Source organism: Apis cerana, linkage group LG11 (genome assembly GCF_029169275.1).
Source record: "Apis cerana isolate GH-2021 linkage group LG11, AcerK_1.0, whole genome shotgun sequence".
NCBI lineage: Eukaryota > Metazoa > Arthropoda > Insecta > Hymenoptera > Apidae > Apis > Apis cerana.
In genome coordinates, this window is record NC_083862.1 from 14,989,534 (window position 1) to 15,015,872 (window position 26,339).

The 26,339-nt window shown below is 25.8% G+C and overlaps 7 protein-coding genes across 16 annotated transcripts; 3 read left to right on the forward strand and 4 right to left on the reverse strand.

Annotated features, from left to right (window-relative positions):
• The first annotated feature begins 111 nt into the window (after nt 1–111).
• On the forward strand, nt 112–4,354 carry LOC107995987 (GATOR2 complex protein MIOS-B). 6 transcript variants are annotated; one of them, XM_017053826.3, is made up of 16 exons: nt 112–264; nt 347–519; nt 601–795; nt 860–1,159; nt 1,245–1,472; nt 1,630–1,791; nt 1,867–2,048; nt 2,113–2,246; nt 2,314–2,424; nt 2,483–2,846; nt 2,912–3,050; nt 3,123–3,261; nt 3,324–3,531; nt 3,606–3,817; nt 3,899–3,971; nt 4,037–4,254. In XM_017053826.3, the coding sequence occupies exons 2-16, from the start codon at nt 399–401 to the stop codon at nt 4,040–4,042; spliced, it is 2,574 nt and encodes an 857-aa protein (XP_016909315.1). In that variant the 5' UTR covers nt 112–264; nt 347–398; the 3' UTR covers nt 4,043–4,254. The 6 variants fall into 6 exon arrangements, with proteins under 6 accessions (XP_016909315.1, XP_016909314.1, XP_016909312.1 ...); XM_017053825.3 differs by having other exon boundaries at nt 3,899–4,254; XM_017053823.3 differs by having other exon boundaries at nt 113–264; nt 3,606–4,254.
• LOC107995989 (replication protein A 14 kDa subunit) lies at nt 3,526–5,158 on the reverse strand. Its single transcript, XM_017053827.3, has 4 exons — nt 4,999–5,158; nt 4,811–4,919; nt 4,477–4,663; nt 3,526–4,353 (listed from the first exon to the last, which is right to left on the reverse strand). Exons 2-4 carry the CDS (start codon nt 4,886–4,888, stop codon nt 4,256–4,258), a joined length of 363 nt encoding a protein of 120 aa, XP_016909316.1. The 5' UTR covers nt 4,889–4,919; nt 4,999–5,158; the 3' UTR covers nt 3,526–4,255.
• Nucleotides 5,159–6,172: 1,014 nt separating this feature from the next.
• LOC107995905 (zinc finger matrin-type protein CG9776) lies at nt 6,173–13,335 on the forward strand. 3 transcript variants are annotated; one of them, XM_017053644.3, is made up of 9 exons: nt 6,173–6,333; nt 6,645–6,949; nt 7,017–7,148; nt 7,637–7,802; nt 7,882–8,060; nt 8,138–8,518; nt 8,900–9,005; nt 10,140–10,258; nt 10,327–13,335. In XM_017053644.3, exons 2-9 carry the CDS (start codon nt 6,653–6,655, stop codon nt 12,661–12,663), a joined length of 3,717 nt encoding a protein of 1,238 aa, XP_016909133.2. In that variant the 5' UTR covers nt 6,173–6,333; nt 6,645–6,652; the 3' UTR covers nt 12,664–13,335. The 3 variants fall into 3 exon arrangements, with proteins under 3 accessions (XP_016909133.2, XP_016909132.2, XP_016909134.2); XM_017053643.3 differs by having other exon boundaries at nt 6,175–6,333; nt 7,879–8,060; XM_017053645.3 differs by lacking the exons at nt 6,173–6,333; nt 6,645–6,949; nt 7,017–7,148 and adding an exon at nt 7,517–7,575 and having other exon boundaries at nt 7,879–8,060.
• On the reverse strand, nt 13,185–16,314 carry LOC107995904 (ADP-dependent glucokinase). 2 transcript variants are annotated; one of them, XM_028665689.2, is made up of 5 exons: nt 15,926–16,313; nt 15,506–15,793; nt 15,275–15,411; nt 14,759–15,207; nt 13,185–14,648 (listed from the first exon to the last, which is right to left on the reverse strand). In XM_028665689.2, exons 1-5 carry the CDS (start codon nt 16,255–16,257, stop codon nt 14,607–14,609), a joined length of 1,248 nt encoding a protein of 415 aa, XP_028521490.1. In that variant the 5' UTR covers nt 16,258–16,313; the 3' UTR covers nt 13,185–14,606. The 2 variants fall into 2 exon arrangements, with proteins under 2 accessions (XP_028521490.1, XP_016909131.1); XM_017053642.2 differs by having other exon boundaries at nt 14,417–14,679; nt 15,926–16,314.
• Nucleotides 16,315–17,177: 863 nt separating this feature from the next.
• Nucleotides 17,178–20,367, reverse strand: LOC107996012 (zinc finger protein 85). Of its 2 annotated transcripts, none has more exons than XM_017053862.3 (3): nt 19,996–20,367; nt 18,960–19,844; nt 17,178–18,892 (listed from the first exon to the last, which is right to left on the reverse strand). In XM_017053862.3, exons 2-3 carry the CDS (start codon nt 19,614–19,616, stop codon nt 17,192–17,194), a joined length of 2,358 nt encoding a protein of 785 aa, XP_016909351.1. In that variant the 5' UTR covers nt 19,617–19,844; nt 19,996–20,367; the 3' UTR covers nt 17,178–17,191. The 2 variants fall into 2 exon arrangements, with proteins under 2 accessions (XP_016909351.1, XP_016909352.1); XM_017053863.3 differs by having other exon boundaries at nt 20,253–20,366.
• Nucleotides 20,368–20,598: 231 nt separating this feature from the next.
• On the forward strand, nt 20,599–23,409 carry LOC107995983 (minor histocompatibility antigen H13). The gene is made up of 6 exons (XM_017053818.3): nt 20,599–20,988; nt 21,331–21,441; nt 21,514–21,596; nt 21,671–21,845; nt 21,935–22,428; nt 22,515–23,409. Exons 1-6 carry the CDS (start codon nt 20,809–20,811, stop codon nt 22,591–22,593), a joined length of 1,122 nt encoding a protein of 373 aa, XP_016909307.1. The 5' UTR covers nt 20,599–20,808; the 3' UTR covers nt 22,594–23,409.
• Nucleotides 23,410–23,461: 52 nt separating this feature from the next.
• On the reverse strand, nt 23,462–24,787 carry LOC107995982 (proteasome subunit beta type-2-like). The gene is made up of 3 exons (XM_017053817.3): nt 24,406–24,787; nt 23,818–24,174; nt 23,462–23,706 (listed from the first exon to the last, which is right to left on the reverse strand). The coding sequence occupies exons 1-3, from the start codon at nt 24,494–24,496 to the stop codon at nt 23,531–23,533; spliced, it is 624 nt and encodes a 207-aa protein (XP_016909306.1). The 5' UTR covers nt 24,497–24,787; the 3' UTR covers nt 23,462–23,530.
• Between the last annotated feature and the right edge of the window lie 1,552 nt (nt 24,788–26,339).

Genomic DNA, 26,339 nt, shown 5'->3' on the forward strand with positions numbered 1-26,339 from the left:
TATTTTTTTAAAAACCATTTTTTACCCGTTATATAAATAATTTTTTTTTACCCGTTACATAAAGCGAAAATTGGACAACATTTTCAAATATCCAATGAAAAATTGAAACGTATAGAAACTTTTATTATCACTATAATTTATTATTATTATTATTAATATCTAAAATGTAAGTTACTATTAATCATTTATAAAATGGTTAAAGAAGTGAATATAAAAGTGTCAGATTTAAATTGAAATATTTAATACAAAAGAAATATGTTCGAGGTTAAGGAATATTTTTTAAGATTATAAAGCAAGATTATATACATAGTCTCATAACAAATTATTTTTTCTATTGTTATTTTAGAAAGTAATGTATTTTATTTTTGTTAACAAAATTTCATAAAAATACTACTAAAATGAGTAGTATTAAACTCGATGTACAGTGGTCTCCAGTTCATGCTAATAAATTTATTACATGGGGTACAGAAATTTGTTTATATGAAGTTATGCAAATAAAAGAAAATAATAAACAATTATGTAAGTAAATGTTGTTTATAAAATATATTTACATTTAATAAAGTTTTGATAAGAAAAATAAAATTTTATATTTTCTTGCAGATAAGATTTCTGATTCTACAGTTGCTCATTTACTTGCAACGAATACCAATCATCATTATGTTAAATGTATTGATATATATCCACAATTGGAACCAGATATATTGTTAGCTGTTGGTCAAGCAAATGGAAAAGTTGTTTTAACTACTTTTGCTCCAACAATCTTTGATTCTCAAGGTCTCAGTGGAAAAGAACTAGGTATATTATTTCAATAAATAATTAAATTTGTATTTTATTATATTTAAGAATTATATAATTATAGTTCCAAAACATGCCAGACAGTGTAATGCAGTTGCTTGGAATCCAATAGATACAAATTTGATTGTATCTGGCTTAGATAAACATAGTAAAGATCATTCCATTTTATTATGGGATATAAACAAAGGTTTACATACTTCTGAAAGAATACATCATCATAATACAGTACAGATGGATTCTGTGAGACCTATAACAGAAGTTGGTGTTTCTGAAACTGTACATTCCATTGCTTGGTTTAAAAATGAACAAAAATGTATGGTAGTTGGCACTAATAATAAACAATTAAAAATCATTGATTTTAGAGGTATTAATATAAAATAATATAAAATAATATAATTACATTTTTTTATATTATTTTGCATTATATATATTAAATTATTTAATATTAGATTCTGCAAAAGTAATCAACACAACAGCTACTAAAGCAGTTTATAATGTATCAGTGAATCCACACAATAATTATCATTTACTTTCAAGTGTTGATAATCAAATAACAATTTGGGATACAAGATGCTTTGAAAAACCTGTTTTAACATTGTCGCAAAGTAGACAAATTACAAAGGTTTTATGGTGTCCAACTAGACATAATCTTCTAGGTGCTTTACAAAAAGATTCAGGTAGAATATTTTAATTTTTTTTTAATATAATTATAAATTGAATAAATATAATATTATTATTATGTATAATATAATAGTAATATAATAATATAATATAATATAATATAATATAATTTCTTAATTGATATAATTAATATAATTTCTTATATTAATAAAGTGACACTACATTTATATGACATTCAACATTGTGGAATTGGAGGAGGAGAAGATACAGAACCTGGAGCATTAGAAAGAACAGTTGCACCACCTTGGCATAGTCCTGTAAGTTTTTCGTGGCATCCAACACATGTGAATAGATTGTTGGCAATATCTCAACAAGGTTTGATTATATTATAGCATTAATTTATAAAATTTTTGAATAAAATGTTTTTGATCTTGTTTTATTTCTTTAAAGGACTTACAGATTATACAGTTTGTGAAAGAATTACAGTAAACTGGTCAACACGATCTCATCTTGTTTGGAATCATGCTTCTAAATCATTTAAATATATATGTAGTAATGATAATATTTATAAAGCTCTGAATGATATTTCTATTTTAACTAAAACACGTGCTACTTCAGAATATGGTTTACTTGTAAGTTAAAAAAATGTATATTTTATATTATATAATATATATGTTTTAATATATATATTTATAGCCAGAGCTGGCTCAAAATGGAGAATTAGCAGAAAATGATACTCTCAAAAATTTGTGGCAATGGTTGTACTTAAGTCGATATTTGGTAGAAGATGGTACTATACCATGTACAGATAATAAACATCCAGGTGTTAGGTAAATTAAAGATTTTTTGATAATATATTTAAAAATTCACAAAATAATGTTTGTTAATATTACATAGAACAGTTTTAAAGTTAGATGGACAAGGATCTAATAATGGTTTTTTAAAATCGGAACTAATTCATCGTCCTTGGTCGGATATAGGATCTAATCATACTGCAAAAATTTATAGGTATAAAATATTAATATAGTATGATATCAAAGTTTTGTAATATAGTTTTATGTTATAGATCTCCAGACAGAGATAAAGGATTACTTTTATGTGGTTGGAGATTTGATAAAGACACCAATAGCCTTTATGATAATTTATTTTTAGAAAGATTAGAAAGAGAAGGTGCATATCCAAGAGCAGCAGCAATAGCAGTTTTTAATTTATGTTTACGGCAAGCAATAGAAATTCTAAATCGAGGAGCTACTAAAATGTCAATGTCTACAAATTTAAATATTGTTGCTATGGCTTTATCAGGATTTTCCGAAGATAGAAATAGTATGTGGAGAGAATCATGTTTAAAATGTAGATCTCAACTCTCAGATCCTTATTTGAGAGCAACTTTTGCTTTTTTAACAGCAGATGATTCATATGAAAATGTTTTAGTAAGTAAATATGAATTTTTTCTTATAAAAATTATTTATGTAAATAATGAAAAAAATATTTATAGAATGAAAATGGTATGGCAGTTGAAGATAGAGTAGCATTTGCTCTTATGTTTTTATCAGATAATAAATTAAATGAATATTTAAAAAAATTAACTCAAAAATTGACTGATGAAGGAAACTTAGCTGGTTTTCTTTTAACAGGTTTGTATAGCAAATTTACGTAATCTATAATAAATCTGTTAATGTAAGCTCTAAATTTATAATTTTATCTAGGTGCCAGTTTAGAAGGTATACAATTATTAAATCGATATTTAGAAATTACTGGTGATGTTCAAAGTTGTAGTTTGATAGCTATAAGAGCATTTACACCAACATTGCTCCAAGAAAACCAAGTTCAAGTTTGGATTACTAGGTATTGTAATAAATAATATTTATCTGAAAAATTGTGAAAAAGAAATAACATTAAAAATTTAGTTATAGAAATTTATTAAATGCATGGAAAATGTGGACCCAAAGAGCTCATTTTGATATTGCTATGCGATCTTCAACAAATGAAAAACCTCCTCAACAGATATATGTTTCTTGTAATTTTTGTGGTAAAAGTATATCAGCTTTCATGCAGGGTTTGAGTAGAGCAAGAGGACCATTTGGTAGGCTAGGAAGTACACCCAATAAATTAAAGGTAATTTACATGTTTTTATTTGAATATTTTATTATAAAATAATAATTAAAATAAAATTTTCTTTATGTATATAGATGTCTTCATGTCCAAATTGTAGAAAACCATTACCACGATGTGCAATTTGTTTAATGCATATGGGTACAGTGAGTGGATTACAAATGACAACATCTGGAGTTAGTAGAAGTGATGAATGTGATAATAAATTGACAGAATTCAGTAATTGGTTTACATGGTGTCAAACATGTAGACATGGTGGTCATGCTGATCATATTACACATTGGTTTCGGTATTTTAAAATTATGTACATATTTTTAATTTTCTGTATATATTTTATCTTTTGTAACAATATATCGTTTTATTTATATAGTCAACATTCAGAATGTCCAGTGACTTCATGTACATGCAGATGTTTTTCTTTAGATGCATCGTGTAAAATAGCAGTAAGTATAATATAAATAAAAAATGAAATCATAAAAATTATAAATATTAACAATATTCATTTAAGTTTTAGGACGTTATTTTATATATTTCTTGGAACAAAACATAAATATTAAAAATAAAGGATAATGAATTTTGCTTATTCTATTTATAGATACAATTTCATTTTGTTAAAAAAATATAATTTATAATTTTAAATATATGTAAAAATGATAGTATTCTCATAAGAAATTGATGTATAATTGATTTTTTTTATCAACACTTTATAAAGCATTTCTACAATGATTTAAAAATCATTATTTTCTTCCTCACATTCACATTCTGTTAATTTTTCAACTCCTATTATATTTAATATAATCATCAGTTCATTATATTGATCAGCATCTGTAATATATATATATATATTTTTTTTGTCTTTATATATATATATTTTTCATTATGTTAATATATGTATACATAATATTCATATATTCTGTTTATGATATAATATTAAGATAATACATTTACCAAATTCCTCAGTTAAATTAAGAGGAAACACTATATAATTACTACAATTCATTGTAGATTTAGATTGCAAAGTGCCATGTACTTCTATATAACCTTCTGCATTGCCATCAATTGGTTCTGGTAAAGTTACATTTACTTGTACACCATCAGTTGTTCTTAATTCTAAATTTCTACCATTTGAACTTTTCTAATGATAAAAGAATGCAATAAGATGCAATAAATAATTAATTTTAATAAAGCAAATAATAAATGTATAAATAAATAAATCGTTGCTATTAAAATATTATAATCATATTTATATCTTTTCTTTTGTTAATATTAAAACAAACCGTACTTTTCCTATAGTTCCAAGTAAAATTACTTGTTCTCCAATATTTTGTGCCAATCGACGGCCATCGATACGTTTCTTCATATTTTTTGTTAACCGTTATTTGTTAATCGTTCTTAAAAAAAAAATATTTCAGCAATAATTTAATTTATAATCAATATCATAGAATGGCAGATACCAATATTCAATATTACCAAATTATAGAATTTGAAAGACTTCAAGCGAAGTCTAATGAGAGAAAAGAGAATAAATAATGATTCGCTAGTGGGATTACTGTGTATAGACAATTATTAAATATAATGAAGATAGCATAGATAATGTATTGATGTCAATGATGAGAGTCATGAAGATGACAAAAAACGAAACAAATTTTGAAAATATCAAAGAATTTTTTTTACAAATATATATTTATTTATCTATCAAAAGTGATTAAATGTTTCAAAATGAATATATTATAAGATTAAGAATTATAAGATTTATCAAACAAATATAATTTACAATATTTTTCAGTTAAATTTAAAAAAAAATTTATAAAGTTTGATTTAAAAAACGATTTAAATTAATTTTTAGAATTTAGTAATTCAAAAATTATTTACATAAAATTGCGAATTTTTAAGGATTTTTGCAAATTATATGTCATTATATAAATTTTTATCCAATTGAAATGAACGATAGAAATAGCGCCAAATTTAATTATTTTTCAATTGAATAATGAAAATATACCTAAGTTCAACTCAAATTTAAATTAATATTATAATTAAATTATAATAATATATTACATAAAATTATAATATTGATTATCTTAAAATAGACAAAAATTAAAATTTAATTTAATTTAAATTCAATATTTATAAAGTGATTTATAAATGAGAAAAAAAATATTATATTATTTGAAGTCAATATCACGATTTTGCATAGTGTTTATATATTTGTTTTTTAATAAATAATTAAATATTAATTATATCATGAAATTCTTCTTCTAGAAGATGATTTAAATTTGTTTTATATTTCTTTCCTCCAAATGAATTGAATTAAAATCTAATATAGCATATAATTTATAAAAAAAACCCTAAAATCAAAATACTATAGTAAAATCATCATTTTGAAATTCATTTTGCGATAAAATTTATAAAAAAAAATAAAAGAAATTCAAAATGTTTAATGTCTTTTAAAAATTTGCTATATTTATTTGTTTTAGATTTTATTTATTTGTTTAGAATTAATTATATATATACATTAAATATATTTTTATCTAAAATTTAATTTTTAAAATATAGTAAATTTTTTTTAAAGTTGGTCACCATAGTTTATTATGTGAATATAAGTAACAATTTGAGTTTTACCATCTAAGATTTCTATTTCTATGTATTTTACCTATAGTCATAGCGGCTTCTTCCATTCGTTTTTTGGTCTACGTTATGTCGTATGAATGATTCTCAAAAGAATTGGAGTATATTCTATTTTCGTTATCTTACACCAGTACTTACCGAGAACAGAGTACTAAAATTATAAAGCAATCGTTAAGAAAGGTAAATATTTTTCATAACGGTTAATATGTCAAAAAAATATCGACTATGTTTTATCGATGGGATAACAATGGCTGCAATGCGACATTTAAAATTTCTTCTCATTGCTAATACATATAGTGGTTAGAATCGTTGAATTTTATCATGAATATAAAACCATCGAAATTTATAGGACAATAACATTATTATTATCATTAAAATTATATCATACGATTATACTATCGATATATTTTTCATTACTTATCGCTAAATAAAAATTTCTTATTATAACATAACCTGATAATTTTGATTAATATATTTTTTTACAAATTGAGATTGAAAAATGGAGCAAGAATCAAGACGTAAAGGACCAAGGAGCCCTAGTGCAGACTCAGAAGATTCATCTCATAGAAGAAGATCAAGAAAATATGATCGATCTCCATCTCCGAGAAGAAGTAGATATCGTAGATCTCGATCTAGAGATAGAAGATCACGTTCTAGTTCTAGAGATAGAAGAAGAAAAGATTCTAGTCGTTCACAACAAGATTGGAAACAGCAAACTACATCTCAATCTCAAGCTTCTACACCTAATCCAGCTAATACTGGTGGTTATGTTCCAGCAGTTCATAATCAATATCAGGTAAATTAAACATAAATCAAGAAAAAAAAATAAATCATTATACAAATGATACATATTTATTTTGTAGGCACCTCCACCTCCAAACACCAGTCAACCTCCACCACCTTTACCTGCTTACAACCAAGGATATAATAACTACAACTATAACTATGGACAAGGCTATGACTACAGTTACCAGCAACCCACTGGTTATCGCAGTGTAAGTTTTTTGAAAGATAATATATTAATTGCAAGGAGTATGTTGTATGAGAATGATCAGCTTATATTGTGACAATTAAAATTGTATTGCAGTTAAAGCAATACAATTAAATATTATCACTTTTGAATTGATTACCTATTCATAGGTTTAATCGCATTGTATAAACTTATAAGAGTAATTATGAAATTATTACGTACACTACCAAAGTGTTTTGAATAATATTTGGTAGTATTGTTCATTTTTTGGGGGATGAACATTATGTTCTTTTGAATCGCGAAATATTGTGAATCCCCTCGTAAGTATAACGTTCGCGTTGTTTATTTTATTGGCATCGACATTGGAAACCAGTATTATTGACCAGATGATTCATCTTCAAGAATCTTCCGTGTATTATCCAAAGTTCTGATTTGAGTATGGACAAATAAAGGTAAGGTTTGATAAAAATATTGTTTGAATATTTTATATCAAATGTATATTTATTTTGTTAGGATTATCCACCACCAAATTGGCAAGGGAATCAGGTACCTTATAACAATCAACAGCCACCACCTCCTCCCACACTAACATCCCAACAAGAATCATCAAGACCAATGGATAGTGGTACTTCTGGATTAGTATCATCCTTGGCAAGACCAGAAGATGCCAAGAAGGAAGGTGAATCTCTTATTTTATTTCCGCAAAAATTTATTAATTAATATTATTTTAACATATTTTTACATTCTACGCCCAGCAGCGATCGCAGCTGAAGTAAAGCAACAAAAAGCAACTTTGGCTAAACAACGGGAAGAATATGTTAAGAAATCTACTACGTTACAACGTGAACTGGAGATTCTACGACAACAGTGCGATGAAATTGGTAAAGAAGGTGGACGAGAGAATAATCGTATTATAAAAGAAAATCAAAAGTTGCAGGTATATAATAATTTATACAAAATGAATAATGATATATTTTAATAATTTTTTATTGTGTAATAATTGTTAATTTACAGATTGAAATACAAAATAAAATGAAATCGATACATAACGTAATCGATATGCTTACCGGAATTATAGGAGACAAAGCTACTGTCGATGATTTGAGAAGCAAGTTTAAATTAGAAATTAACAAACGTTCAAGAAGTCCCAAAGAAGACTTTCCAAAAGGAAAATCGGAATCACCCGACAGATCATCGGTATCTGACTCTGACAAGGAATCCAAAATTGAAAGAGATTCGAAAGAAAGAAGGTCTCCTGAAGATTCTAAACCTATGTACAATTTCGTACATTATGATCCAGAAATGCATTGGTGTAAAGTCTGCGATATATTTCCTAAAACGGCAAAGGAATATTTGAATCATCTGCATAGCAATGAGCACAAAGAAGCTTGCTTAGTAAGTTGCTTATTATTCTAATAATAGAGTCTTAGTAAAACTCAGCTTTGGTATAGGCATTTTCAATAATTCAATGTAGAAATTTTTAATTGAAAATCGTTTTTACAAATAACTTTTATAATCATTAGAACAGGATGCAGAAAAATCTAACTGATAATTGATTTACATTGTGAGAGAACAAACGGATTCGGTTAAAACTATGTATTTCTAATTTGAACTATATTTATATAAGGATGATATATTACAGTAACAATCGACCTGCAGGTACTTGGTACATAGTCTGATTAATGTACCATAATAATGTCTCATTAAAAAGTACCACCGAATATTTGTATAGTATTATAGGAAACATTATAACTAATATTTCATTCCCTGCAACAGGAACGCAAGATAGTTGATATGCCCTGGCATGAGCGGAATGGAGAAGGAACGGAAAAGGAAGTGCCCTATTATCCTGGACTACCAACGAAAAGAACACCTATTAAAGGTATGGTTCATTTCAGTGGATAATTACTAATAGAATACAATTCCGTAGCTTGTGCACAGACACTGTGGTGTCCGGTATGTATTGAAGAGATCTACAGCTATGGTTTGCTCAAAAATTTGTCTGCATTAACATATTGACTTGCAAAGTCAATTTATGTACGCAAAAGAAATATGCTTTAAATATTTCTCGCTTTCTTTTTTTTAAATTATTATATAATAAAAATAATATGTATCAAATGATTGTGAAAATGAATCGTTTTAATAATTTATACGCGGAACGATTTTTTTTATCTCCGCGAAGTGTTTTGTCTACATCGCAATGTTAGCAGCAAATTTTGTAGCAACGATATAAACACCATAGAGATGCACTGGATTTTAAATGGACTCGAGGAGCACACTTTCGGGCAATTTCAGATATTTCAGCTTCTATAATCGAATTATTTAAATTATTCTTCAAAAGTGTACTGTTCGTCGATTCATCGTACATAGGTCCATTTATAGTCAAGAATGAACAAAAGAAGATTTTATCTATGTGAAACAAATATCTATATAAATCAATGTTATAATGCTGGTGCGTGTATGAATACAAATAACGAAGATGTGTAAATTGTGTTTATCACTCGTGTCACTTATTTTACTTAATATATCTGTTATACTTACAAATACGTGTATAACGTATATTATAAATCAAAATATTTTTGTCAAACATACTGTAAATGCCAATTGATTTTAAAAAGTACATATAAACTTTATAATAACTTTAATTCTTAACTTTCAATAATAATAAAAGTTAAAAGAAAGTTACAGAAGGCAATTGCAGTGTGTATAAAAGTTTCATTATGTTGCTTTATGTAATTATTATTTTCATTTTATATGTAACATTATTGTGATATATTTGTATGAATAAAACATAATTTTTTTCCTATCCTTTTTTCTTCTAGAATTCGTCGTGGGAGACTACGGAAGAATATTTAATGTTATCAACTATTTGTTGAGCATCTTTTAATATATATTATTTTTGTTTTCAGTGACATGAATGTGTCGTGGCAGAATATAAGGTCATTCTTTATGAACTTAAATTGTTTACCATTTTCAAAGCTTAAGTAATGCTAAGTGTTAAATTATTTGCTTATAGGTTTACAGTTCTTCAGTGCTGCAACGGCATGGTACTGTAAGCTTTGTGATTCCTGGATCGGCGATCTTCATTGTGCAAGTTTGCACTTGAAATCTAAGCAACATTCTGAGAATTATTCTGTAAGTTTTTAATTTCAAAACTTTTTAAAAAAAAAATTTAAAATTTATTAAATAACAATTTTATCTAGCGTTTTGTGGAACAAAATCCACATTGGGAAACCGATTGGATGGCAGATCGTGAAAAAGCATTTTCAGAAGAAAAACATAAGCAAATACAAATGGAATTACAGAAACATAAAGATGACGATCCACCGCCAAAATCGAAGAAATCGAAAAAAAGTAAAAAAAAATCGAAAAAATCTAAGAAACGAAGAAACAGAAGTAGTGGCAGCGACAGTTCCAGTGAATCAGAAAATTCGGATACGGACTCCGATCAAGATATGTCCAAGAGTATTCGTGTTGCTATGCGAAATAAAATGAAAGCATCAACACAAGCGATACTAAATGAAGAAATAGATTATCATCGAATAAAATTAAAAGGACATTGGTCAAAAATGGCGCAGCATTTGAATCAACCACCAACTCCAGAGCCACAACCAGTAGAAACTGATGACAGACAATTATTGAATTCTATCAGAGATAAATTGAAGGCTAAACAAGAAGAGGAAATGAAATCAATTAGTAACCGAAGATTGAGTCAAGAGAAGACAGTTGAAGAAGAAGAAGACGAACAGGAACAGACATCTTTCTCAAATAAATCAAAACCGGAAAATTTGGAAGCTTGGGGACCAAAAGAACCTCCAAAACCTTTTTGGATAAAGAAGGAAGAAGAAAAACCACAACCTATAGCCAATAAACCAATTGAGTTACCAAAACCAGAAGAAATGCCTAAACCACATATGGGATTCTGGACGAAGCAGCAAGTCAATATGACTGTGAAACCGCCGGAAAATAAGTCTATGGAAAAAGAAGATGAAAGAGAACGGGAGAGTGATAGATATAAAGATGATCGTGATAGAAAATATGACAGACGAGAAGATAAATATGATCGTTATAGTAGCAGGTATGAAAGAAGACGTGGACGAGACAGAGATCGAGATCGTGATAGAGATAGGGATAGAGATAGGGAAAGAGATAGGGACAGAGATAGAGATCGGGAGAGAGATTATTACGATGATCGAAGGAAACGAGATAGTAACGATTCTCCACGACGCGAAAGAAGTTGGCGTGACAGTCCAAAAAGGGGTTATGATAAATATAGTAAAGATAGAAGAGACGATAATTCATCTAACGATGAGTCCAAATTTGAAAAGAAAACAAATGAATCTGCGTCTAAATCTAAAAAGGGTAATATACAAACTAAGAAATCGGCACCTCAGGTATCGAAAGGTAAATTACCTTTCATTGGTAGATTACCATTATTTAAAAAGAAAGCTGAAGAACCAAAGTTACCTGAAAAAGATATTACTCCTCTTCCTTACCAACAAAGTAAATTTGAAGATACACCAAAAGTTCCCAATGAAATTATTAATCCACCTGGTGTGGTACATATCACCAAACTTGCAACTCCAATAAATTTGGGTAATAATAATAATACTACCAATAGTAGTAATAGTAGCACCATTATTGCCGCAGCGAATAATAATAATAATGCTACCAATAATACGCTCAATGCATCTCAAAATAACAAAAATCAACCAATGAAAATATTAGTAGCTCCACCACCACCAGTGTTGAATGAAACAAAACCTACACAACAAGTAGTTGATATGGAAATTGAAGATCAATCGGAGGAAACAGTAATAGAAGAACCAATGATGGAGCAGCAAAAACAAACGCACAGTATATCCAAATTACCTTTACCTCCACATCCTCCGCCTCCTCTAAATAGACCACCACCATCTTTCTCGACTACATCACAACAACAACAACAACAACAACAGCAACAACAACAACAACAACAATCACAACAAACAGTGCAAAGCAGGCCACAATTTCCAACAAATCGACCTCCACCACCATTTATGACTAATCCACCCCCATTCGTTCAAGGTCAACCACGATTCCCTCCTCATCAAACAGTACGTCCACCGGTACAAAGTCATCCTCCTTTCATGACGAATCCACCACCTCAAATGCCCACTGTACCTCCTTTCGTACAAAATCATCAAAATCCTCCACCACCTCCGCTTCCGACTATAGAAAACACTACACAAGATATTTCTGATATACCGGAACCTGCTGAAAAACGAACTGATCCAAGCATTCCTCTGCCTGATGATTTGCAAGAAGCACTAAATATTATTTTTCCAAAAGAGGAAACAGAAACAAAACAACAAAATCAACAAGAAAGTAGCATCATGTATGCATCAATGTATAGTATGTTAGGGTGTGTGGGATATGGACCAGAGTACATGGATCAACCGCCACCAGAAATTACTCAAGCGGAGACAGAAGTAGATACTCAACCTGGACCAGATGATTTGAAAATGTTAGGCATTGATGAAGGAGATACAATTCTATAAAATTTTTTATAAATTCATCATGTTTTCAGCCTCAAATATTCTTTTGATAAGGATCTAGCGTTAAAAGTCACGTTGATTATTTATCCTTTTTCTTTGAAACAATTGTTAATTGCAAAATAATGAATTGGTAGTAATTCCTTGTGGTAAAATTTATATAATAACTATATTAAAATCGAATTGTATAATTATATAAACTAGTATTTTAAATGAGAAATAGTAAATGTTTCTCTTTTGCGTATTAGTGATGAAACAATACTATAGTATTGCCTCAATGAAATAATAGAATGGAAAATGATCTTATGAAATATTTACTATTTTTTATTGAATATACAGCTTTCACCTAATTTTGACAAAAAGTATTTCAAGATATACTTAAGAATTTGCAAAAATTAAACTGCAATGTCATATAATTATTTTTTAATTCAGGTATATATATATATATATATGTATATCTTGGGCATACGTCAAAACTTAAATTTCTATTTGTGCATAAAACTATTAAAAATATTACTTTAGACATGTAAGTAATCAATGTTTTTAATTATTGAAAACATATTTACATTCAATGTTATTAAGTGCAGTATAAAGACAGTGTTTAGAAAAAAATTTGAAGTGTAAAATTGATTGATTTATAAATAATATTTCATCAATAAATAACGAAATTATGTGAAATAAGACTTGATGTTATACAATTAAGTAATACAAAAAAACACTTTTATTGCACTATTTAAAACTATGCTTTGTTTATTTTTTTCTTTGTATTTCATTTTTTCATTTGAAAATTATTTTATATATCTATTTAAAGGCTATATTTTCCTCTCTCTTTCCCCTTTCCTCCCTCACACATCATAAACAATTTGACTTTGACAATATATGATTTCCATACAATAGATGATTTAATGATATAATATTTTTTTGCCAATAATCATTAAATATGAAATATAAATGTTGCATAGCACAATATAATATACATGAATTATATGTATATTGAAAATAAGTAATACATATATGTGTGTATGTGTGCCTAATATTGATACACAATATTTCACAATTTCTTAAATATTATATAAGAATTATTTAGAAACATAATATTATTTTCATATCAATATATTATGATGATAATGTTAATGATATTATGTAAAACGTATAAACATAGAATATATATATATATATATATATATATATATATATATATATATATATATATATATAAAACATAAATAATAATAATTTATTAGTTTTAATTTTAAAAATGATTATTAAAACAACTTATACACGAAATAATATTTAGTTAAAAGTTACTTCAAAGATATATATATATATATAAATTATACTAAAAACTTTACGCGATATATATATAAAATTTTTTTATTACTTTCTTTTTGATATCATTTGATATTATGCATGATTTCAATATGTCTTTTATTATGCATGAAAAGATAAAATATCTATATATTTTTAATTAAGATATATAAATAGATAAAATCATTAATATCATTATTTTGATACTAATTCTAAGTTTTGTTGATTTTTAACATATTTCATAACAGAATAAAATAACAAAATAATGTCATTTTTTAATTTCTAAACATACGTTTATCAGAAAATAATATATTTTGGACCATAATGGAATGATATTTTATGGAATGAATTCTATAATCTAGAATTTCAAAGCTGATGATATAAAGAAATCTAATATTTTAGATTTCGTGATTGCCTTAAACTAATACGAAAATTCAGTGTCATTCAACTATTTTGAAAATATAAAATACTTTAGATTTGTAATACAAGACCCGCACTTGAAATATTATCTCCACCGCCAGCAGTTTGTGCCGCTTCAGTACAAACTAATACTGGTGCAACACATACTTGAATAGGGATATCTTTGTTTCCTATTTTTAATATTTCATCCCAACAAGATACTGGTTTGTCAATATCTAGAGCTATTCGAGTACCATCAACAATTGATGTCGAAAAACTATCATCTAAAATCAAAGCGGCTTTTTTAATGTCTACCTGAAATTTCATAAATATACATATATTGATTTGAATTCTATAATTAATGAATTATTTATATAAACAATTATTTACTTACATAACTTGTTGCACATACATGTCTATGAGCTGTCAGTGAAGCTTTAGCTGCTGCAGCCATAGTATTTTTCCATATGGAACTTTTAACAGTAAATATAGCTTGATAGGCTAATGTATGTACATGAATTCTAGTTAATTCTCGAGAATTTTCAATAGTTTTGCTTCTCATACGTATCAATTTAAATAATGTTCGCATTTGATCTAAAACTGTTGCTATACGTGGTGTTGAATTTGCTACTAATGAAATATTTCCATAATACATTGCATTATGCAAATTAGCTATTTCTTGTTCATTCATCCCTAAACTATCAGCATATGGTATTATCGAATCACATAATTCAAAAAGGAATTTATCTTCTGCGAATGAAGCCATTTCAAAGTGAATTTTAGTTGATACAGATCGATTCATCATTTGCTTTTTTATCTTATGTAAAAGTTTTTGTCTATCACCTGTATTTTGATAAATATTTTATTAAATTTATTACAAAACTATAATCAAAAATAAAATTTTAATTACCTTCAGGAAATGGATAATTATCCATCATTTGTAGACCACTAATAACAAGTAAATTAGGCTCATACATTAACAAAAGATTATCAAATGCATCAAGAGAACTAATCCTAGGATTATTGGCATCATTGTGAATTATGTACCTATGAAATAGTTTAGGTATACTTATTTAGGGAGATCTATTATGATCATATATGTTTTCATATAATTCTCTCCAAAGCTTCTTAAGTATTATACCTATTAGCTCTGGCACTAGAATATGGACCCCAAATATCTCCATGTTTATATTCTATTACTAAGTGAATGTCATCTCTTTTCACTTCACCTCCTACGATATTAATAACTTGTGGTATCATTTGATGTAAAGATCTCGTTAATTTTGCAGCAAGTGTCACATCACATCCTTCTCTTGCAAATCTTAGTGCCATAATTGCTGCATTACCACCAATAGTAGTATAAGAAGAAGGAAATGAACGAGCTTTGGTAACAAGTTCATCAAACAATGTTCTATTTGCCATGTATCTTCTAAAAAAATATATATTTTATGAAAATAAAATTTTAATAAATTAAATTATTTTAAATTATTTAAATAAAATTTTAAATAAAAAAAAATTTTTTTATTAAAATATATAAAATTTATGTAAAAAAAAATTTTACTCTGCAGCAGCTCCATGTCGAAAATAATAGGCAAAACTTTTTAAAAGTTCTAATTCTGTATTGATTTCATCGAAATGTTGCGGTTGCCCAATTTTTTCAGAATAATTCAATAAATCTTTAGCATTGATATATACATCAGTACATACACCATAACCTATTGCTACTTTTGGTCGTGAAGTCATCACATGTTTATTTTCAAGTTTTTCTAAACCATGAATCAAAGCTTGCAAACGTTTTTGGAGAACATTTTCCGAATTTCTATAATAAATTGCAACTAAAACTATTAATATGGTAAACGCTGTACCTAATTTTAATCCTTTATTATACCCCATTTCGAACTGCTATGAGAACAATGAACAAGCGCTATTATCACCGAGTTCTTATAATCTAATCAATGCGTTAGTATTTTTTTTTATTAATCGATAACAACAAATATAACTACAAATATTTAACTTTATTTATAATGCTATATTATTTTAATATTAGTTTTTTATGTTTTAAAGAAAGAATTGAAAATATATTTATTTTGCATTTAATTCATTGAAATAAGATATTTATAAATTTGGAACAAAATATCAAAAAAATATAAGTTTGAAAAATAAAAATACATTTTTTTTTAATAGTATTTATTTTAAAAACAACATATGATCAATTAGCGCAATTTAATCTATAAATTCCATTGAACATAAAACATCTTAGAATACATACATATATAAATCTTAAAAATTTATTTTCGATTTAGAAATTTATCTTTTTTATATTTATACAATACAATTATATAATTTTGATTACAATTTTTAAATTGTAATATAATAAAAAAGTAAAAAATATATGATATTAATTAGTAAAATACAAAAAAGAAATACATTAAAATATATGATTATATTCTTTTGAAATTTCAATAAAATTTTTTAATACTTATGTGACTTCATCCTAAAAGTTATTTAAGATGTAAATAATTTTTTACTTCAAGTTCTTTCAAAAGAATAAAGATTTTAAGTATTTGAGATTTCTTATAAGATATAAAAATATTCAAAATCTATAAGCATATACTAATATATAGCATATACTAATCACATAGAATTACAAATAAATTGTAAGTAAATAATAAATTTGAAGTTAATGAAAAATAGTTATTACAAATAGAAAATGGAAGCTCCTAAAATCGACTCTTTACTAATAACATATATAGATTTAAATTTGGGTAATTTTATTTTGAACAATTTGAAATGTCATATCTTTTATCAGAAAATTATTTTATACTGTTTATTCTTTATTTTTTGTATGAAGACGCATATGTTTTTTTAAATTATCAAGTCTATTACATCGTCGATCACAGAAATCGCATTGATAAGGCATTAAATTGCTATGCACTACTACATGACCATTTAAATGACTAATCTGCTTGAATCGTTTTCCACAAATAGTACAAACATATGGTCTTTCATTCATATGAGCTGATGCAATATGTGTTTGTAAATTTGTTTTTCTTACAAATGTAGCTTTGCATATATCGCATTCGAATGGCCTCACATTCGCATGAATGGCCAAATGAGATTTAAGCACGTTTTTATGTTTAAAATTCTTTTCGCATAAATGACATTGGAATGGTCGTTCATCGTTGTGTACTTTTTTGTGAACGGACAAATGAGCAAGTTGTTTGAACATTTTTGCACAAATCTCACACTGATATGTACGTCCATCTTCATGTGCAGCACTTATATGCCGACGTAAAGTATCTGCCAAAGTGTATCGTTTTCCGCAAATTTTACAGCGAAATGGACGCTCGTTTGTATGAGTCATTAAATGTCCATTTAGATTTCTTTTTTCAAGGAATCGTGCACCACATACATCGCATTGATACGGTTTTTCTCCATTGTGTACATACATATGTTTCTTTAAAGAATTCGAAAGACTAAATCTCTTCTTACAAATTGAACATTCAAATTTACGTTCACCTGTATGCACCAACATATGAGATTTCACATGTCCTGCTTGTTTGAATCTTTTTCCACAGATTACGCATGGGAATTGACGTTCATGAGAATGAGTAAGTATATGTCGTTCCAAAACACTTTTAGTGGTAAATACCTTTTTACAATTATCACATTCAAATAAACGGAAAGCCTCTTTAGTTTTCATAATGTAATTCTCTTTATGCGATTGAGTATGGATTTTTAATGAACTCAATGATTCAAATTTCACTCCGCAAACCGCACAATGAAAAGAACGATAATCTTTATGCGTTAATGAATGTTGACTAAGATGACCTAATTGTTTAAAACTTTTATTACAAATTTCACAAATATAGGGTCTTTCGTTTGTGTGAGATCTCATATGCCTTTTTAATACACTAGGAAAATTAAATTTTTGATTACAATATGAACATTTCAGACTTGGCTCTCCATTTATTTTCATAGAACGATTGTCTACAGTAATTCTTTTCCTTTCTTTAAGAAGACTTAAACTTTTTATTGCTTTTGGACAGTCATTTGCTTCATTGGATTGTGTTCCATCAATATTTAAATCTGAAAAACTTTTTAATTTAGATAATTTTGTGGTCAATGTTATTTCATCTTGTGAATTTCTATTTTTTCTGTTTCTACTGAAACTAGATAATTTATTTTGTTTATGAGATTGCCTCATATGTTTCTCATATAAACTTAGAACATGAAATGTTTTGTTACATAATTTACATTCGAACTTTTTCCCCTTTATATGTGTTCTCATATGATTCTTTAAATGACCAGGTTTCATGTATTGTTTCTGGCAAATTTTACATTTTAAATTGATTTGATTTTCTATATTGATTCTGTTGTCTATTCCTAATTCATCTTCAAATATTGAATCTTCTGTATGCATGTTTAAAGGTTCACTTTTAACATTTACAAAATTAAAATCAGGAGTGTCCATTTGAAACTCATCCCTGGCTTCATTGCAAGAATCTTCACTTTCACACTCTTCTGCCTGATGAATTACAGTAATAATTACTATAACTCTTGGATATAAAAAATTAGATTATTATTATACTTACAGTTTTTATATTTTTGATGTTTGTAAAGGCAGAATCTTCTATAAGCTGTTGCTTTTTTTCTTTTTTAACATCATTTTGTTTGTCTGATAAAAGATCAACCCATTCTTCTTCTGTCCATATATTATTTTTTAAATTTATTATATTAGTTTGTTTTTGAAATTCATCATGAACATTTTTTCCAAATAATATATCATAAGGAATTTTTCCATTTTCACATCGAAATGTTGAATTTTGAAAAATCTGTATATGTACCAAGGCTTCATACCATGTTTTTGTCGGATTTTCCTTTATCCAACATTCAAGCAAACTTTTAAAATCTCTATTACGTTCATTTGTTTCAATAATTTCTCCATGAAGTATCATAAAATCTTTCCATAAAAGACGTAACTCTTGTACAACTTCTTCTGCAAATTTGCGTCCATTGTTGCTTTGTAATACCTGTGGTGCTCCAATAATAGTCAATATATCTAACAATTTTATAGCTACTTCATTTGCAGTGTTTCCATGTAAACCTTTTAACACAACAAATTTAGATATTTGATCCTCATAAACAAGGAAATACTTGTAATTACAAGTTAATTGTATTGGCATATCTATTACATCAATTTGTCCTCTATGATATAATTTTTTTTCCATAGTAATACAATGTGAACTCATGTTTTGAACTTTAAAATTTTCTAATTCTACATAAGTTTTTAACAGTTTATCACAATTTATAAATATGTGCTTTCTTCAGAGGTAAAAAGGTATATATCTTTTGACAAACTTTTATTTTATATTTTGAAGATCTAATACTGATTGTTTCTAATAATAAATTAAATGTTTTCTGTAATACCTTTTTTGTTTTCAATGTGTCCATTATTCACTTTCTTAATTCACTGGTATCTGTGAAAAAAATAAATGTAAAGAAAACGCGCGCGCATATATACACATAATACACATGCATAAACGTATGCACATATATGTATATTATATAAAAAAATTAAAAATAAAAAAACAAATAAATGAGTTTGATCCTTATTTTTTTAAAACATACCATGTAATAATTCGATAATAATAATTCATTAGCACTTATATATAAGAAAAATATTTTTAACATTTATTTGTACACATGAATAAAAAAACTATTCAAATAAAATTTTCATTTTTTTTAAACTATAAAACAATATACATTTTTAACCTATGCATTCTTTATAAGATATAATTTCAAAATTACATTTCTTCACATTTAATATTTAAGATATTAAAAAATATTAAATTATTTTTATAATGATAATAAATATTTTTTTTTACTTTTTGATTTCCTTCAATTTTCACTACTTAATTGTAAATTCTTATTTGTCATTTTCACCGTGAGTTCTCAATGCTTTATTAAAATAAAACTTGACAGTACTATAGTATAAGACAAATAATGTTTATTCGTCCACGTGTCGAGATATGTAAAGGTTGATTTTTAATAAAATGTTTTATCGTACATAAAATATAAATAATAAATCAAAGTATTTATATTTTTAATCGTATCAAAGATAAATTGCATCGTATTTATATTAAAAGATTAAAATAAAAAAATTATTGGTAGAATGATAATTACTTGAATTCAAAATAAATATATTATAAAAAAAAGATATTTTGCTAAATTATTATTAACAAAATAATTAATTGATAATAAAAATTTGTTGTGTATAAATAAAATTTTTATTTGTTTAATATTTTAATAATTATATAATATAACGTACATTTATCTATCTTCATATTATTTTTTCAAAGTTTTCTTTTTGAAGTCGTGTCACTTGTGTGACTACACACAACTGACTAACTGACTACACACAGTCCAATTAATAAGTGCAAGATGGCAAGCGAGGTAAATGAAATTGCTGCTGAAGCGAGTGAAAATAATGAAGCGATTACGGGAAGAATATCTTCGACATCTGAGGGAATGGCCCTTGCTTATGGAAGCTTGATAATTATGGCTATTTTACCTATCTTCTTTGGTAGTTACCAAGCTGTTAAACACCATAAGGAGCAGCAGGTTAGCCACGCGTTTGACATATGTTTTACATGCGTATGTCGAAGAAATTTTGATCTTATCTAATTTTTAAAAAAATTAAATTAATTTTCAAATTAGTAATATTATAAATAATAATCTTTACTACAAATAATATTTTTGATTCTCAAGTAATATGATATTTAATAAGTTTAAAAACTGACAATATATTTCTTGTGAATGTATACATTATAAAATGTCTACTTATTAATTAAATTTAAAAATTTATTTATAAATTTTTAAAATTTTATTAAAAAAAATGTTCTATTTTATATAATATTCATTTATATATTTAAAATATTAAATAATATTTTTTGTGTTTAATAGCAACAATGTAAAAAAAGTGGAGAACAGCCAGATACAATGTCTCGCAAAGAAGCAGCAATATTTCCTTTTATTTCCAGTATTACATTAGTTGGACTGTATGTATTATATAAGGTAAGAAGAAATTAATAAATAATATTTACAAATTTATTTAATTCAATTTAAAGGGATTTTTATTATTTTCAGATATTTGACAAGGAGTTAGTTAATCAAATCTTAGCTGCATATTTTTTTTTCTTAGGAATCTTATCTTTGTGTCATCTTACCAGGTATAATTTCAGATCTAATAGTTATTATATTTTTCAAATGGTCTTGAAATTACATATTATAATTATAATTGCAGCCCTTTAATTTCATCACTAGTACCTGCTGCAATTCCAAAAACTCATTATCACATATTATTCACTAGGGGTGAAGGTGACAAGGCAGAACATATTATTAATTATAAATTTAACCTTCATGATATTGTTTGTCTAATATGTTGTTCCCTTATTGGAACTTGGTATTTTCTAAAAAAGGTAATGGTATTAACATAATAAAAAAAATATTAATTTTTTTAAATAGAAATATATTTTTATTTGAAATTTTTGTTATTTTAATTTTACAGCATTGGATTGCCAATAATTTATTTGGAATTGCATTTGCGATTAATGGTGTAGAATTGTTACATGTGAATAATTTTGTAACAGGATGTATTTTGCTTTGTGGACTCTTGTTCTATGATGCATTTTGGGTATTTGGTACAGATGTAATGGTAACAGTCGCGAGATCGTTTGAAGTACCAATTAAGTTAGTGTTTCCTCAAGATATATTGGAGAAAGGACTTACAGCTAGCAATTTTGCCATGCTGGGTTTAGGTGACATCGTTTTGCCAGGAATTTTCATTGCTCTTTTATTGCGATTTGATAATAGTTTGAGTAGAAAAACAAATGTCTATTTTTATTCGACATTTTTTGCATATTTCATGGGACTATTAGCTACAATGCTCATTATGCATTTATTTAATCACGCACAACCGGCTCTGTTATATTTGGTACCTGCTTGTTTAGGTACTCCTTTGCTTCTAGCATTAGTCAAAGGCGACTTAAAAGCATTATTTTCGTACGTATTAATAAATATTTTATTTATATTTTTCATATTTAAAATTATTTTGAAACATTAGATTGTAAATCATATATTTTTTTCAGATATGAAGATCATCCAATTAATACGATACAAACGGAAAAATCGGCTCAAACACAAGTAGAAATGAAAAAGGAAACATAATGTTTAAGGTGATCAGTGTAATAAAATTTTCAGCATTTTTATTATGCTGTTATTGTTCTAAATTTATCTTATATAGAAAAAAAAAAAAAAAAGATAGTTTGTCTTATGCTCAAGCTGTACAATCATGAAATTTAAATTTAAAAGTGTCAATATGTAATTGTCTTACATGCGCACTGTGAAATAATCATTTGGTTATCATTAATATAATTAATATCCATATATTTAAATTCAATTGAATCAATGATTTATAATTATTTCATATTTGTATTGCTTTTCATAAATGTCAATACATATGAAAAGATTAATAATAATTTATGGAGCAGTTATCTAAGGACGGAAATAAATAATCCTCTTTTTTAATTAAATTGTTTTTTATAAGAAAAATTTTGAGTAAATAAGAATTTATATTAATATGCATATCATAAATATCAATTAATTTTCATTGAAAAATTTTTCATTTTTCGAATCGTAAAACAAAAAATTAGATTGAAATTTTTTATTCTTATATAAAATAAAATCTTTATGTTATCATAGAAATTAGACTTATAATCGAATTGATTTAAAATCTCTGATAAAAAATCTTTGTCTATTTTTTTAAAACTACAAAATATTTAAAATTACAATTACAAATAATTCTTTGAATTTATTATTATTTTATGAACTTGTAATTTTATCAAATACATACAATTTTTTTATAATCTACAATTGTTTTAATTTATGAAATTTATGAAAAATAAATTTTGTAGAATATGTATAGTTAGAAAAATTTGTAAACATTTTTGAAAATATAATAAAATTATATTCTTTTCATTTACATATCCATTTTTTTAAAATAATTATTTATAGATTTCTATTCAAAGAATAAGTATAAGATATTTTAACATCTTTATTTCTTGTATTGATAATATTACAAATAATGTAAATAAAAATAGATACTTTATGCTTTATCGGCGTCTTCTATTGCCAAATTTTTTGCTGTGATAGGTTCCAATTCTTTTATACCTTCCTTAGATACTTTTTGTACCTTAAAATTTGGAAGATTAACTATCAATCTCTTATGTATTTCCCTAACACACCGTTTCATTAGTATATATGCTTCTTCTTCTGTTGAATCTATAATACAAAGTAGTATGAGTAATAGATTTTTGATAAAAAATTTACAATGATGTTATTATGTTCAAATAAATATCAATATAAATTTGATTTCTATATTTATTTTATTACCATATTTATGATATCTATCCAAAATAGAAAGAGAGAAAAAGCCTCCATAACCATGTGATGCATAAGGCACCTTAACACATGATGCTAAATAATCAATGAAATATAATTCTGGTCCAGTATTATCATCATAACCAGCCATTAATAAATTGACAAAATATGGTGTTCTACTTCTAAGATAATCTGCCAAATTTCTTCTAGTAAATAATGCAGCTGCTTTTGGAGATAATTCATAACCATTTCTCATTTTATAAAGTTGTATATTCTTCCCTATGTATTCTGAAAATTGTGTAGTATCTCCAGATTCTCCTGATACTGCCATAATAAGTTTATCAGACATTTTATGAATCTTTTCTTCATCTGAAATAATATAATCAATAATTTAAATGACTTGCATTTATTGCATAAAAAATTGTTATTTTATTTATATAAATAAAAAATAAATAAATAAAATATTCTAATTATTCTAAATTATATATATATGTATATATATAAATTTAATATTGAAACAATAATTAGAGAACAAAATGCAATAATAATAAAGTAAACAAATTACATTCAGGTTATAATCAAGTATATATAATTCTTTACCGTTTTTCATAACCATAATGGATTGAGCTGTAGTCATATCAGCCGCAACTAACACAAAATCTTTAAATTGAATACCAATTAAACATTCCATTTTAATAAATAACTATTTTTTTTACTACCACTTGGACTTACAACACGATCAAATAATACCGAAAATTGCCTGTCACGAACTATAAGGTTAGGATCGTAATGTCGATCATCAATGTTTTACATATCCAATAGCATGCATTCTTACAATTTGTTTGAAGTTAATTGGTTAACAAATGTAAAAAAATATATCATAAAAAATTAAATAATATTTTTTTATTTCAAATAGTAATTAATTTTGATCAGAAATTAATAAATTATTTTTGATCAAAATTAATAAATTCAAATCAATGATTTATTAATACATTTATATTATGCAAGATAGGAAGCAGTATATAAATTATAAAATGCATTCAATAATCAGTTATCCCGCTATCTCGATACTTTGTATGTCAGTTATAAATAACTGTAGTAATTATTTATAAGTAATTGTTAATTCTTTTCTTAATTATTTTTATTCAAAATGTAAAGATTATTATTCGCGGAAAAAATTAATTTTGAGAAATAATAAACGAATATAAAAATTATAAATAAATAATTATATATAAATAAATTGAACTTATTATTGAATATTGTATAATTTATTGAATAAAAATACTCGTCAAAATAATATAAAAAGATATTAAAAAATATATAATATTTAATAAAGTTTAATTAAATTTATTATAAAATAATTATAGTTGTGACGAAGTAAACAGTTATAAAAAAAATAGGTAAGAAAATGAACAGAAATGATTGGTTCTCGCTCGTTGTTATACCATTGCATTTCTGTGTCAGTAGTAAAGGTCTAATAGCGGACTGGATTTCTTATTCTTTTCAGTTTTATTATAGATGCCGGAACACTGATAATTTTTTTAAGATTCATTCAGCAGGAACGAACATGATATCGCTAAAGCACAGGATATGACATTTCAAATAAAGAGACAGACAAAACTGACTGAACTTTACTAAATTTATAAAATGTCTATACAAACCAAAGCATATATGTGTTATGAATTCCCGTTCTTTTGAATCTAAAAGTCGCTAACGAATCTTTAAATAATTTTCGTTATTAAAAATATGGGATTCTTTTTAGAGGTTTCAATTTATCGAAAAATTCTACTTTTATTTTGATTATCATAATATATGCATTTTCAAATATATATCTTCATAGAATTCATTTTTGATGAATTATTTAATAATAATTGAATAGATAATAAATAAAAAGAGAAAAAGAAAAAATAATTAAAAATGCGTATATTTATTTATAAATATATGCTATCTTTGATAACAATTGTCTAGATTGATATTATAGAAATTATATACATGTAATGAATTTCAGTATTCAATAAAAATGAATGAAATCTCTGATTTTATATTTTTATGAATTATAGAAAAAAGAAGAAAGTAAACTATTGATATTTACAATATATTCAACAAAATTAGTTCATTTCATTGAAGGTCGTTCGTTAATTCCGTTATATATATTAATATCTATAACATGCGTACTGTAAAACATCTAACGAAATATTATTAATGATTTTGAAATAAATTAATAATTTATATTTTAGAATATGTTTACTAATAATATTAATTATGTTAATCAGAAAGATCGAATTAAAGAATTTTTAAATCCAATTGAAGATATTTCATAGATAGAGATATATAATAGATATAGTAGAGAAAAATATATTATATACTTATTGACTATTTGATTTATATTTCTCGTAAAGTACAGCTCGTTTCTATGTACGATGATTAGCAAGATGCTCCTAATAAGAAGATATGACTCCAGCATCCCGCTACTGAAACAGTTATGATGAATCGTGACCGCCTAGTCCAGGGTGCACGCAACGTGAAATGGGCCT

Excerpts from the sequence above, each read along its gene's own strand:
- LOC107995987 (XM_017053823.3), top strand. The coding sequence starts at position 399 with ATGAGTAGTATTAAACTCGATGTACAGTGGTCTCCAGTTCATGCTAAT. Across the intron at positions 796-859 it reads TCTCAGTGGAAAAGAACTAG|TTCCAAAACATGCCAGACAG; the intron begins GTATATTATTTC and ends ATATAATTATAG. Across the intron at positions 1,473-1,629 it reads TGCTTTACAAAAAGATTCAG|TGACACTACATTTATATGAC; the intron begins GTAGAATATTTT and ends ATATTAATAAAG.
- LOC107995989 (XM_017053827.3), bottom strand. The coding sequence starts at position 4,888 with ATGAAGAAACGTATCGATGGCCGTCGATTGGCACAAAATATTGGAGAA. Across the intron at positions 4,664-4,810 it reads TACTTGGAACTATAGGAAAA|AAAAGTTCAAATGGTAGAAA; the intron begins GTACGGTTTGTT and ends TTTTATCATTAG. Across the intron at positions 4,354-4,476 it reads TAATTTAACTGAGGAATTTG|ATGCTGATCAATATAATGAA; the intron begins GTAAATGTATTA and ends TATATATTACAG.
- LOC107995905 (XM_017053643.3), top strand. The coding sequence starts at position 6,653 with ATGGAGCAAGAATCAAGACGTAAAGGACCAAGGAGCCCTAGTGCAGAC. Across the intron at positions 7,149-7,636 it reads AACCCACTGGTTATCGCAGT|GATTATCCACCACCAAATTG; the intron begins GTAAGTTTTTTG and ends TTATTTTGTTAG. Across the intron at positions 9,006-10,139 it reads GAAAAGAACACCTATTAAAG|GTTTACAGTTCTTCAGTGCT; the intron begins GTATGGTTCATT and ends ATTTGCTTATAG.
- LOC107995904 (XM_017053642.2), bottom strand. The coding sequence starts at position 16,257 with ATGGGGTATAATAAAGGATTAAAATTAGGTACAGCGTTTACCATATTA. Across the intron at positions 15,208-15,274 it reads TAATTATCCATTTCCTGAAG|GTGATAGACAAAAACTTTTA; the intron begins GTAATTAAAATT and ends ATCAAAATACAG. Across the intron at positions 14,680-14,758 it reads ATGTATGTGCAACAAGTTAT|GTAGACATTAAAAAAGCCGC; the intron begins GTAAGTAAATAA and ends ATGAAATTTCAG.
- LOC107996012 (XM_017053862.3), bottom strand. The coding sequence starts at position 19,616 with ATGAGTTCACATTGTATTACTATGGAAAAAAAATTATATCATAGAGGA. Across the intron at positions 18,893-18,959 it reads ACATCAAAAATATAAAAACT|GCAGAAGAGTGTGAAAGTGA; the intron begins GTAAGTATAATA and ends GTAATTCATCAG.
- LOC107995983 (XM_017053818.3), top strand. The coding sequence starts at position 20,809 with ATGGCAAGCGAGGTAAATGAAATTGCTGCTGAAGCGAGTGAAAATAAT. Across the intron at positions 21,597-21,670 it reads TCTTTGTGTCATCTTACCAG|CCCTTTAATTTCATCACTAG; the intron begins GTATAATTTCAG and ends TTATAATTGCAG. Across the intron at positions 22,429-22,514 it reads GACTTAAAAGCATTATTTTC|ATATGAAGATCATCCAATTA; the intron begins GTACGTATTAAT and ends TATTTTTTTCAG.
- LOC107995982 (XM_017053817.3), bottom strand. The coding sequence starts at position 24,496 with ATGGAATGTTTAATTGGTATTCAATTTAAAGATTTTGTGTTAGTTGCG. Across the intron at positions 24,175-24,405 it reads CATTATGGTTATGAAAAACG|ATGAAGAAAAGATTCATAAA; the intron begins GTAAAGAATTAT and ends ATATTATTTCAG. Across the intron at positions 23,707-23,817 it reads GGATAGATATCATAAATATG|ATTCAACAGAAGAAGAAGCA; the intron begins GTAATAAAATAA and ends TTTGTATTATAG.